This window comes from Cinclus cinclus, chromosome 9 (assembly GCF_963662255.1).
Source record: "Cinclus cinclus chromosome 9, bCinCin1.1, whole genome shotgun sequence".
Taxonomy (NCBI): Eukaryota; Metazoa; Chordata; class Aves; order Passeriformes; family Cinclidae; genus Cinclus; species Cinclus cinclus.
The window spans coordinates 12340846-12354686 of record NC_085054.1 but is presented as its reverse complement, the minus strand read 5'-3'; the positions used below and the strand labels follow the sequence as shown (position 1 = coordinate 12354686).

General features: G+C 36.2%; 1 protein-coding gene across 1 annotated transcript in view; it reads right to left on the bottom strand.

Moving 5' to 3' along the window:
• Positions 1–611: 611 nt before the first annotated feature.
• The window catches only part of FAP (fibroblast activation protein alpha), a 39118-nt gene continuing 25888 nt past the window's right edge, over positions 612–13841 (bottom strand). Inside the window, exons 20-26 of the mRNA XM_062498206.1 lie at positions 12264–12458; positions 10081–10135; positions 7532–7631; positions 4465–4529; positions 2418–2490; positions 2086–2159; positions 612–713 (exon numbers count right to left, since the gene is read on the bottom strand). Coding sequence (XP_062354190.1) covers positions 612–713; positions 2086–2159; positions 2418–2490; positions 4465–4529; positions 7532–7631; positions 10081–10135; positions 12264–12458 — 664 coding nt within the window. The remainder of the gene's footprint in view (positions 714–2085; positions 2160–2417; positions 2491–4464; positions 4530–7531; positions 7632–10080; positions 10136–12263; positions 12459–13841) is intronic.

Here is a 13841-nt window from a genome sequence, read left to right as displayed (position 1 = left end):
TCCTTTCATGTTTAAACATGAACACTGAGAGTTTTGCAGATCAAGGTTTCAAATAAAAGTTGAATAAAATTTGAACACATTCAATAGTCTCAATAAGTACCCAATAAATACTCAGTAAATATTTAACTTCAGTGTTAAATACTGTGTATTCCTATCTCTTCTTGGATTCTTTACAAAAAGCCCAAAATAAATTTTGAGAAACTGCTTCTTGTTAGGTACTTGCTAATTAGGTACTTGCACTGCTTCCTTTGTCCTTTCTCATTTTACAGTTCTAGTTAACAAATGCAATCATATTAATCTGACAGTGTGCATTTGCAATGAACCACCTTTCTTGGACTGCAGAATGTAAGTTTAAGCAAGTCAGCAATAGATGCACAGGACCTTTTACATTCTGATTTTATTTTTCCAGTCAAATAGGTATCAAATGTGTCAAAACATTTGTTACCATAACATTTGCTAATGTACAGTATCAAAAGTGGATGTAAACATCAAGTTTTAAATTTCAAAGTTCCTGTGAACAATTCACCTGAAAACTATACAACTTGGGCGCTGCTGTCATTTCATTCTCCCAGAGATGTCTCAGATGCCTTAGCATGCTCTGAGTAGCCTACTTATTCTGACAAAGAAAAACATTGTTTGAGGAAGTGGGTCATATGTGTGTAGAGATGTTTGCTGGAAAGGCCTGGAATTCCATGGTTCTGATCAGTGTACCACTGAAAGAAAAAACAAAAACAAAACATAAAACCCTTATGTTACGTTTTCAATTCTGCAAGAGTTAAACAATACAAAAATGTATTTTATTGCTATACATAAGAAAGTGGATGGCTCAAGAAAAAAGAGGAACTTGAGAATTTTTATTTTCAGTTCTCAATATATTATTATTCTTGCTGAAAAAAAAAGTTTCTAAGCCTTCTGTTATTTAAGAGTAAGCATTACTGCCTCAATACTTACAGGCCAATTGTATCAAGTCAGGCAAAAGAGCCTTGAGATGCCGTTAGGGATGAAATCCCCTTGGCCTGCTGCATGGCCTGGGCAATAGGGGTAAGAGTCTTGCTTAGGAATAAGTACTAGGCTCTAAGTAAAAAAAAATCAGCTAAATGTTGTTTGAGTTCTATTCAAAGTATCCTGCATTACAGCAGGGCCATGAATCTTGTGAGTGGTGCACTGGAAATAAAACACACATATGAATTCTGCTAACTCAGAAATATCTGTCATTCCACTGTAGCTGAACCAGAATGACTGCAACTGCATACAGTATTCCAGATATTTGGGATATAACCCAGATTTGCTAAAAAATCAATGAAGGAGGCAGAAAATGTGTAATATGCAAAAAGGCTTACAAACCCCTGTCAACCCTTTTTGGGGAGTTCATGGCCCTGTGAAACCAGACTCAGGCAGAAGGCCAGTATGTTTGATAGCAGGCAAACACTTTGGTTATTAGCCCTGAGAAAAAGTTTGGAAGCAGAGGTTAGCATATAAATCAGATCTACATTCCCCCTGTTTATTTATCCTTTCTATCCTGTAACCTCTTGCCTATGTGTTTCTCTCTTTGCTTGTAGCTGCTATCCCACGCAAGTTTTTCACAGAACTTTTTTTATTTTTTCTGATTCTGGATATATATTTGGATGCCTTACACCCTTTTTGCTTGGTTCATGTTGTGCCTGTGGCAGGCAAGTCCAAGTCAAGATAGAATCTACATAACCAATTTGGCCCTAGACAATTAGTGACAATTTGGCCCTAGAACTGAGCTCTTTCATCTTCCTGTTTTACCAGGCATCAGAAACACTCATAAGGCAGCTGGATTCTTATTCTTCTCCCTGGCTCATTTTAAAAGTGTCCAAGTTATTCTTGACAAGAGGAAAATCGTGCTAGCATCCAAGTGGTGAGGGAAAAAAAAAGAGCAGGCAAATCATTTGGGGAAGAAATTGAGAAGTTGTTTATGAAGAATAACAAATGCACTAGAAATTGCCAAATTTTGTAGCATGTTCAGTTAAACAGGGTTGTTAAAAACACTGCCAAATGTCAGATAAGCTTATTGATAAAGTTATGAACCACTTTTCAAAATGAAAAATAGTGTATTATTACCATTGCCTGGAAATCCACCTGTGCATTAACCAGAGCTTTTGCAATTTGTGCTGAGTTCTGAAAATGTACATTATCTAAAAAGAAAAAAAAAAAAAGATTGTCTTTTGAAATGTGTTAATAGCACAAAGCATAAAGTTATAGTGCATTTAGCTGTGTCCACTAATTATCAAGTGATACAGTTGACATTACTAAGCATGAGTAAGCATCTTATGAGAGGTCATATGGAAATCTACCAAATATCTAAGTCCTGACCCAATGAAAGATAGATGCCTAATGTTTTTCAAACAAAGTGATTCTGGCTCTGTGTTTGTTCTGCCATTTGCAAACCTCACCATCTGCTGTTCCATGGATGAGAAGATACTCTACGTTTTGGAAATTCTTTGCTCTTGCCATCACAGTTGAATTCTGTTGAAAGGAAAAAAGTACAGTTCAGCAACTTCAATTTAAACCACTTATTTATAGTGCTGAAAAGCTTTCATTACCTAGTAGAAAAACAACCAAACAGCTAAAGTGATATGACAGCAGTGACTTCATATCAATCTGAGATCACAGTATAAACTATGTATATGGCTGTATATATATATATACACATACATACATACATACATATATGTATATATGCACATTAGTCTCTACAGAAGGATCTGAACAACCTGGATCTATAACCCAAAGCCAGATGTCTGAGGTTCAACAAGGCAAAGTGCCATGTCCTGCTCTTGGATCACAACCACCCCTATGCATCATTAGGGGCCATGTGGAAGGGTGATGGCAAAGCTCTCTGGTAGAAAAGGACCTGTGGGTATTGGTTGAAAACAGCTGCATATGAGTCAGTGCATGCCCAGATGACCAAGAAGGCCAGAGCCATCCTGGCCTGTAACAAAAGTAGTGTGGTTAGCAGGACCAGAGAAGTGAATACTGGGCACTGCTGAGGCCACACCTCAAATCCTGTGTTCAGTTTTGGGCCCAAGAAAGACATTGAGGTACTGGAGTGCATCCAGAGAAGGACAATGGAGCTGGTGAGGGTCTGAAGAGTGAATCCTCTGAGGAGTGGTTGAGGGTGTTTAGCCTAGAGAAGAGGAAGCTCAGGAGGGACCTTAAAATTCTCTATAACTCCCTGAAAGTGCATTTTGGCCAGGTGGGGGGATTGGCCTCTTGTCCCAGGCAACAATCAACTGGACAAGAGGAAATGGCCTCAAATTATGCCAGAGGAGGTTTAGACTGGATATGAGGAAAAATTTCTTCAAGGAAAGGGTTGTCAGGCATTGAACAAGCTGCTCAGGACAGCAGTTGAGTCACCATCTGGGAAGGTATTTAAAAGACCTGTAGATGTGGCACTTGGGGACATGGTTAGTGGTGCACTTGGCAGTGCAAGGTTAATGGCTGGACCTGATGATAGAAGTCTAAATGATTCTGTGCAACTGTGATCTCTGACTTAGGCTTCATGACAGGAATAGCTATAAATAAATACTAATTTTTTCTTACATCATTTTCATGGGTTCTGAAAAGCACTAGCAGGAGAAAAAATATTAATCTGCACCATACTGATGATGTCTGTCCATAAAAGATCTCTGTGCAAGCTTGGCTTGCAGCAGGTAGCTTTCTGTACTGTCACAAATGTCTTTACACTATCAGAAACAGATATGATATTTAGTGTCTTTTCTAAGGGACAATTCATACAAAGAACAGCACCAGTCATGTCATTCCCAGAATGCTCTAATTCCTGCCTACCCAGACAGCTATACCAGGGCTGTTAGGTATGAAGCATTTCTGTTCTTTGAGTTGGGATGGAAATATGTACTGAGAACACAATCCAAATCTTTAACAGGAGTGTTTCCACTAAGTTCTTTGGGTGTTAATTCAGGCCTCTCTGTATCCAGAGCTGGCATGTGTGCTGCTAGAAGAAACTACAGACTTCCTATCAAGAAGAAAAGAATGGCAACCTGTTCTAGGTTGCTATTGCAACCTGTTCTAGGAAGCTGCTCTGATCATTTAGTATGTTTATGATCTTATCATCAGAGAGCTAAATTTGCATGAAGCAGTTTGCATATCACAGGTAACAGTACCAATCAAAACCTTATCAACATTACCATGAACATTTTAATCCCTCTCACTTGAGTTCTTTTCTAGGCTAATGGTTTGCACTGGCAGAACAGTCTGACTTGTCCAAGTAAGAAAATAAAGACTTCCATTTAGTATTTTGGGGGTTTATAAATACAAACCCACAGTTAATTATGTAGATAAGAATTTCATGGCAGCAACTTTGCTACAAAAGGACTGTATAGTGAGAGCTGGTGGGCCACTTTCTTTCTTCACAGTTCCCCTTATTCATGGAATGTGATTCAAATTTAAGGCAGATCAGCAGAGAAACAGAATTCTCACCTTATAGTGCTCAAGATTATCAGACTTTATGGGAAGACCCATAAATCGTTCTGTGTAGATCGATGCTGAAATTAAAGAAGAAAAAAAGCTATAGATAAAGAAAGTGCAGATATTTTGCAGCTCCAGTGACACATAGGAAATTAAATTGTGTTTAACTGTGTCTGTTCTTGGTTTCATCATAACACACCAAATTTGAACATATCTTAAAAAAAACCTATTAAGGCTAATTATTTACTGTTCTCCAAACCATCTTTGCAGAAATAGTGGTTTTATACTCATCTAGGTTTTGTGGATAAAGGTAATTAGTTGATACTATTTTATGCTGTTGGGTTGAACTCCAGAAGTCAGTTGAATACAGCAATGAACCAATAAAGGTGCATGGTGAAAAGATGACACAGACTAATTCTGACACCTTAGAAAGACAAGCTGAAGATTTGTATATTTGCTAACAGTAAATATGAATATGTATGTTGTCCTTTTCCTATTGAATGTATATATTCAGCAATTACAGGGAGCAGGAAAGGATGAAGGCATGAACTGAAAAGGTGGCCCATTGCTTTTCAGGTCTCTGTTCAATTCCTTTTTCTAACTACAACAAAGACTGGTAACAGATTTGACAAAATAAATGTGAATAACTGAACAGTATTCATCACCAAGAAATCAGTAGAAAAATCTCTCTTCGAGCTGCCTTGGTATATGTACTTTAGCTATGAGCTGTTATGAAAATTTATGGAAAACTGACACAGCAGCTGCTACTACCAGAAGATGACTTTCTTTATGACCTTGCCTTGAAAGAGTAACTGACACATATTGAGCAGTCAAGCTGCAGTATTAAAAGGATTTCATTTATTTAAGGGAGTCAGGGCTTTCTGACAAAGAAGAGCTATCATCTTTCCCTCTCAAAAGATAGGTGATGGCCATTGTAATCATCAAGGAATTGGGATTGTCTATCTTGTCCAGTTTGAAACACTGTATTAGAAAAAATTTGTTAAAAAATAGAAATGAGAATCCTCCCAGGAAAAGAAAATGAGTCAATATACTCTTGTTCCCATAGTTTATTATGTGTCATTTACATGGGCTACCACTGAGAGCTAAAGACGTGTACTATGTCTCCCAGATCTGCCAAATAAGGCTTCTGAAGATAATTTGCAATATAAGTACCAAAAAAATTTAAGTAGCCCATCTTTTATCAAAATCCTTTATCATGCCATGAAAACAGAAAATGTGCAATATCTGTTGTCAACACAGTGTCAAACAACCATATTGGGCTTAAGTTTTCAATAAAATAGACTCCTTCTGAATGGCAGGCATTTCTGCAGTATTCTGAGCCAATTTTTCCACTCTCTTCTACCAATATAGCTACAACAAGTCCACAGAGGTCAGCAGAATTGCATTATAATGACTAAGTGGAAGATTCAGCTTGTCAATTATTGAGGAAGGAAAAGCAGAAAAAATTAAATAAATTTTTATAAAACAGTCACAGATACAATGCTTTTAACTATACATTGTCCCTGAATGGAATCTTCCTTTAAATCTTATAATTGTTCAGCTGTTATTAACTCTGACTCAAAATGTAGGGGGGTGGGACATCTTCTGACAAAACATTATGGACTAGAATCTCATCTGTGCATCTAAAAACATTATGGTCTGGAATCTCATCTGTGCATCTGGACAAAATTTAGAAACTCTAGGGGCCAGTATATCCTCTGACATACTGATACTACTCAGAGACTCAAGCATGTTAACATCCTGTAGTTTTGCCCTAATGTTAATATGATCTGTTTGCTAAAACTTATGACTCATGACCTCCTTTTGTTTCCTTCCTTCCTTCCTTTCTTAGTGGAGGTACATTTGCCTGTTTGGATTTTACACTGTGTTTTCAGCAAGTTTCTTTAATTGCTACCTGGAAAATCAGCTGACGTAGAGATTGCAAAGGTGCAGGTCTAATCTGCTTGAATTTAGCAGCTTCATTTGAATTGTGATTCTGGGACAAATTCTTATAACCTTTCATTAAGGGACTTTTGCAAAAGCAATGCTTTATGCCTGCATCCTGGAAATAATTTTGTGATCATGAGTAAAAATGTCTTTAAAAAATCTTGATGCCAGTGAAAACATGGAGACTATGCTTCCTGTGTCATACAAATATTTTCCCCTTTGTTTGCAAAACACCATAAATACAAGGAATGTCTGTGCTAGCAGTCAGGGAAGGAATCTTTCCCATTTAACCAAAAATTTTTCTCATAACCAAGACTTCTTAGAAAACGACCATATGCTAAGTAAATGTGTTCAAAGTGCTACATTTTGCTCACTGAAAATATTCGTGCCATGATTTTTTTTTTTTTTTACACTAAGGTTCCTTAACACCATGCCAAAAGATTAACAGGTCGGCAAGTATGAGTATGTTCCTGCTTTATTCACACAGGAAGGCCTTGGGAATGTACTCCCAGTGTTGTTTCTTCTCAATAATTTGGAGCCTAATTCCAATAACATAAATGAAAAATATGTACTGTAACACAACAATACAGGAGGTGTGGCTGAGAAACATTTAAAGGGAAAAGTTTTTAATTAAGAAAAAAATGTATCAAACATAATAATACTTCTCTTTTCCACTGCTTTTTGGAAACAACTTTGCAGTCATCAGAAATACTGATACCTGACACAGGTCATCTGTGGTGTCAGAAGCTTAAGTGTATTATACTGTGTTACTGGCAGATAAATCAGTTCAGCTGTTTCCAAATTCAGTGATAATGTTTTAACAGGATTTGTAGGCAGATCGCTCCTTAGTAGCAGTTTATTGAGAGGGCTTTATACACTTACTCTTACAGAAGTGCATATGGAATTACCCAGACATACCTTCTTGGTGACAAAGTCAGTTCCAAACTGCCAGTTGCTCTCAGTTATTTTCAGCAAGAAAATCATTAAACTTAAGGTCTTAAAAGTTTTAAATCTAGGTAATTTAAATATCTTTATGTTTCAAATTGCCAGTCTCCTGCAATGATTTAATTTAAGAAGTCATTAAATGCTACATCTTGCTTTCCAAGTCAGTATTTATGACAAGTTTCCATACCATAATATTCCCAGCTGGAAACAGGAGCCACAGCCATTCCACATTTAAATACTCCACTGCCAGATCCAAGTGCCAAAGAAGTTACATAGCCACCATAGGACTAGGAGGAAATCACAGACAGTTTAAAATTACTGGTGAAGTATCATTCTGTTCTCTGAAACAAACTCCTATAAATTAATTCAAATGAACTAATTTGCCTTGAATGCATGGAGGACAAAGTAACAAAAGCTTGAGGTTTTTTTTGAAATTAATTTATTGATATCAAACGGATCTGATGCAATTTCTTGTGAAAGACATTAGACAATTTTATCAAATCACTTCTTTTTTTGCTACTTCTACAATGTTTATCACAGGATACTGCTTTAATTACCACTTAAAATCACAGAGAAATTTAATTTGATAGTGTCCTTCATGGTAATCTAACACAACGTATAGCTCAAACCAGGGCTAGCTTCCAGATGTAAATGATACCAATCAGTACACATCATCTCCACTCCATCTGCTTCAACAGTGATCAATGTTGTCATTTTTTTTTTCCTAAAACCAAACAGAAACTTTCCTTCTGACAGCTTGTTTGCAATGCCTCCCAGCCTTTGAAGGTGCACCTCCAAGAAGAGTTAGAAGCTTTCTCCCTCCCTTAACAAACTACCGAAATTTTGCTAAAGATTAGCATATGGAACCAACTCAATCATCAGTACTAATATACTCCTCTAACTCAGGATGGAGCAATTCCTCCCCACTGTCTGCCACTGCTCCTAGTATTTTCTGGCCTGATTCCTCAGACTGGGGCCCAGAAAGGAAGAATAAGTTCATGGCCGTAAGAAGGGTAAAGCAGTAAGTAAGCCTGGATATAAGAATAGGTCTGTGAAACTGGGGCTAGTTGCTGAGACAGGAAAATAATGTAAATAAAAAGCTCTCTACAGGATGTGGAACTGAGGTTGGAAAAACTCATATAAAGTCTTTGCAAAGTAATGGGTTTCTGTTTACTTTGGAATGGAGGAAGGGATAAAAATATGGTGTGTCATGAAAAATTCTGAAGATTACTTCAGCATCATGTGAAAGACTGAGGGATATAAACAGAATTATTAATTTCTTTTTCTTTGTACAGAAGTTAAGTTAGTCCATCCTGTTGTCTTTGCAGCTTGAAATGATAGTGAGTGATATAGCAGTAGGAACAATAATCCGTAGAATTTTTCCAACTCATCTGATTATTTGATTTGATCATTCAAAAAACCAGTCCATAAAGATAAAAAGTAAGGGATTACGATTGAGCAGATAAATATATTCACTGTAACAGGCTGAGAGAGAGAGAGAGAGAGAGAGAGAGAGAGAGAGAGAGAGGGTTCACAACCCAAATTACTTTAGTGCTCATTTAAGAGCTTTTGCCATCCTGAAGAGTTTGGGTCTGAAAGCAGGAGTTCATGTGTACTCACCAAGCTGCAGCCTATAAATAAGGAAACGCCTTTCAACTCCTTTCAAGGCTTACAGACCACAAAATGGTATAATAAATTGGAAATAAATTGGAAAAAAAGACTGATAGGTTTGGTAGTAGTGCCTTGATTTAAATATTATATCCACTACTAGAATACAACGTATCCAAGCTCATAGCTGGTTCTGGAAACACTGTGGTGAAATAAAATATGATGTGATTTTAAAAAGAAAATATTTTCTCGAGGCGTTAAATTACCTAATGTCACTTTAGAATTATTCACTTGTAAGTGTGCGTGCCACTTAATTTTACCATATGGTACCCATTTTATTCGTGGTGTAGTAACTGTACCAAAGTAACTTAAACATTGGTTGGCAGAAGCTTCATAGAAAGATTTTAGCAACTCTGCTCATGTGCTGCCTAGGATCAGGCAATACATTTGGCTATTTAAGGTTCTGGGAGCATTACAAAGAGAAACACATGAAAAAAAGCAGAGATGAAAAACAGACTGGCTAATAATTTGGAATGACTCCTATACTGTCCAATTTCTCCACACCTTGATGACACTGTCAGTATTGTAAACCCCTCAGACCCAGATACATCCCTGATGATCTTTGCAAAGCCAGCCAAGTACACAGAGATTCAGGATTATGCAGGGGTCACATTTTCTCATGAGAAATAGTCATAGGATTTTTCTCACTATTTTAATCTCAGATCAGAAAGGACAATGGTTTAATTTTGACATAATGCCAGTAAGTCCCTAAGTTAAAATTAAAGCCAATTAAAATGTCTTAATTTTTCTTAACTTCCAGTCCAAATGGTCTATTGGACGTGAACTTTTCAAAATTCCCTCTTGAGCTGCCAAAGATTCATTTTTAGGGGCTTGAACTGCATGCTTGAACTTATATACAATTGCACACATAAGTACCAGCAGGAACCATTCCCTTTGGCAATACCACAATACATTTGCAGAAGAAATTTTATACATATTTAAAGCAGGAATAATAATAATAATAGTAGTAATAGTAATAATAATAATAATAATAATAATAATAATAATAATAATAATAATTTTATACTGATGCATTATTTAAATATAGATTAAAAAAACTCCACTTACCCAGCCCCATATTGCTATTCGTTTCTCATCAATAAAGCCCATTTCTATAAATTTTCTGTGGAAAATAAAATCACAGAAATAAACACATTATTGAAAAAAATAGCTAGTACCACAAGAAAATTAGCAAAAAAATAGTTTTGCTTTCACTCTTCTTCACATATACCACCAATTTGAGCAAATTGACAATCAACATGGCATGTCTGATTTCTGCAAAGCATCAACTATTCAATCAATAGGTGTTGAAAGGGAAGAAGAAGAAGAAGAAGAAGAAGAAGAAGAAGAAGAATTTTTCATGAAAGAATAAAAAATGCTGAAATTAGTACTTTCATCATAATAATTTTTGTTCCAGTGGATGAGGATCATTTTCATTGCTTTAGTGCCAGAGGTGCTGGATTATCATTAACATTCAGACTTCATCATGCAAGATACTCAACATACTGATGTCACAGTGAGTTAATACATTGATTTCTCAAGAGGAGATCAGGGATTCCCTGGAGAAATAAGTTTTTGTTTTATGTGCCTGAAAAGTAAAAAGCTCTTATGGCTAATTTAATAAAACATAATAATGAAGGAATCATCTACTAATGCTCCAAGTAGGAAACAACCTTGAAATGTATAAAAGGTGCAAAACTTCTTATGCTCTCAAGAGTCAAACAGGTCAAAGAGAACCATAAATATAAATATCTTACAAATACCCTGCATCAGAGTGTGGAGACTGTATTTTTAAAGATGTATTAGCAAAAACAAAGAAAAGAGGAAGAAGCAAAAGACCACAAAGGGTTGAAAGTGACAGATAATCACAATAGGTTCAGATACAGTCAGGACACATAGCAGCCTTATTTACTAATACAAGCCCAAGTGATGGACAACACCCAAAATGTGGGATACTATCTGGGTGGGACAGAGTTAGAAAAGCCAAAAAATTATTCAGCTTTGTTATATTACTATCTTAATCCTGGGGGCTCCACCTACAGTAAAAGCCCCTCCAAGAACTTCCCACTGGATTACAGAGGTTCTCTTAAAATCATGCATCTTAATCCATGTGTTAGATCAGGAAGATGGAATGCACCACATTTAACTGAATAAAAATTTAGTCCGGGTGCTGACAGAAAACTGGGAAGTGTGAAGTGTGAGGTCATTTTTTCATGGCCTGTCTCAGCAGATTTTGCAACTGCAGAATCAGTTTAGGTTCCCTCTGATATTCTATGTCTGAGTGACTATTCATAGTACTATAGAAGCATTCTTATGATATTTTTAAGTATGCCACTCCTCCTAAAAGTTTCAAGATAGAAAATAAAATAAAAGAATAACAGAAAAACTTGACATGATATACAGCTATTCTGTTTAATTTTTCACTGAATAGGATAATGGCACATATATATTTATAACGTTGAGGAGGGAATGAATTATCACAAAGCAGAAAGAGGAAGGAACAGATATTCTCCTCGCACACACTTGTAAACACAGGCAGTGCTCTCAAACAAGCAGAGAAAGCTGTGGAAACCTGGGCTGCTACATCCAATTTCCAGCTAAAATATTCCAGTATCTTAGTCGAGTCTGGAGGAAATAGGGTGTTTACTGTTGCACATGAAAATCTAGCCATACTCTGATGGGCCAAATTCCACACCAAAGGCTAGCCTAAATTCCTGCCTTGCAGTCAAACTAACACTTCTTCAAATGCTCACTTTAGCAGTGCTACTGCATCTGCAAAATTAACAAGATAACCTTTCTTTGCAATCGTCAGCTTTCACTTCCTCACAAAATCTCTGCATAGGGAATCAGTTTCTCTTGGAACACTTTTAAGTGTTTTCATTCCAAGGAGCAGGTGATGGGGAACACTTATCGGGTACTTTCTGTTAACTATCCTATAACAGCACAGAATGTAAATTTGTGACTCATTGACCTGTAGAACATTTGTGTCAGATTCAGTTTCGATACAAACTTCTCATCTGACCCTTAGCTAATCAGCGAGGTAAATCTCTACTGATCTCTGGCTAATCTCTATGGTCATCAAGCAAACACTAATAGTTTATTTTTACAAGTGTTTTTGTCTTATATCCTGGAGACCTCAGGTCTTCAGAAGAAAGGCTGAGAATTTAGTATTTCTTTCACCTTACTACTTCTTGGTATACAACACACAGGTTCACAAATACAATAGCTCTACAGGGAGATAATCTACTTACTTAACTGCTGAGATTTGGTCCTCAACTTCATAGACTCCAAGTCTTCGATATACTGCATGCAAAATCTTGTCACCTTGATAAGCTGTCCCTCTGCCATCCACCAGAGCAACAATAATTTCCTCTTTGCTTGCCAGATAGGTTATCCAGCTAATGCTAAAGGTTTCCTTTACATTCTGACTGCAAGGTCCACCATACCTGAGGATGAAAATTTACACATTTTCAAATCATACTTATAAGTTTATAAATGGTTATTGGACACTGGACTGTAGCTATTGGTACTGATTTTCTCCACATGTATTTTGCTGCATGGCTGTGGTTCAGAGAGCTCAGTAGATAAACAGTTCTGATACTACTTTCGTGTACTTATGAGATTTTGCAATCTATATCCATTTTAATCATTAGGTCTTATTCCTAAGGCAAATAATTAGTTTCAGCTCAGACTAAGTGGGGCAGTATCAGCTGCTTGGCCTATGGGAAATCCTTAAGGGAAGAGCCATCCCTCAAAGATTCAATTCTTCACTGTCTCCAAATTCCTTAGGTGTAACAGCCCTTTTTGGCACTTTTCTGCTTTTTTGCATTTGATTCCCACATGCAGTCAGAAAAGAAAAGAAAAAGTAAAGAAGAAAAGAGAAAAGAGAAAAAAGAAGAGAGAAAAAGGGAAAGAAAAGAAAAGAAAAGAAAAGAAAAGAAAAGAAAAGAAAAGAAAAGAAAAGAAAAGAAAAGAAAAGAAAAGAAAAGAAAAAAGAAAAGAAAAGAAAAAGAAAAGAAAAGAAAAGAAAAGAAAAGAAAAGAAAAGAAAAGAAAAGAAAAGAAAAGAAAAGAAAAGAAAAGAAAAGAAAAGAAAAAAGAAAAGAAAAGAAAAAGAAAAGAAAAGAAAAGAAAAGAAAAGAAAAGAAAAGAAAAGAAAAGAAAAGAAAAGAAAAGAAAAGAAAAGAAAAGAAAGAAAAGAAAAGAAAAGAAAAGAAAAGAAAAGAAAAGAAAAGAAAAGAAAAGAAAAGAAAAGAAAAGAAAAGAAAAGAAAAGAAAAGAAAAGAAAAGAAAAGAAAAGAAGAAAAATACAGTTCCTTACACTTTTTGGCTATCCCCAGACCTTATGTGTTTCAGTAAGGAATATCATGGGCTGTTGAAGCTGGGGGCAGAACACACCCCACATAGCTGAGCAATACAGAGACACTCTTCGTGAGAACGGCCTAATGCAAATTACACATTTGACCTCAAGGACAGGACTCTTCTACTATAAACTTCAAACATACTTAGCATTCCTGGACCTTTGGATTATCATTGGTTAATAAAAAATCATGTAAAATTTATTGCACCCACTCAGCTCTCCTTTCTGCATATTTTTGTTTTATTTTTTTTCACCACTGCAATTTTTATTGCCTTTTCTGCCTGCAATAAATTATGTCAAACGCTCTAGAAAAGCAAGTCCACATGGCTTAGTTTTCTTCTTAAAAATGAAGCAGGCTCTTGTATTTTTTCATACTAGTAAAGATGAAATCAATCCTTGCAGACTGTCTCATGGTAAACAGAAGCAGCTACAGAGCAAGGAGTAGCCCACATGATTTTAGCCTTTCTCTT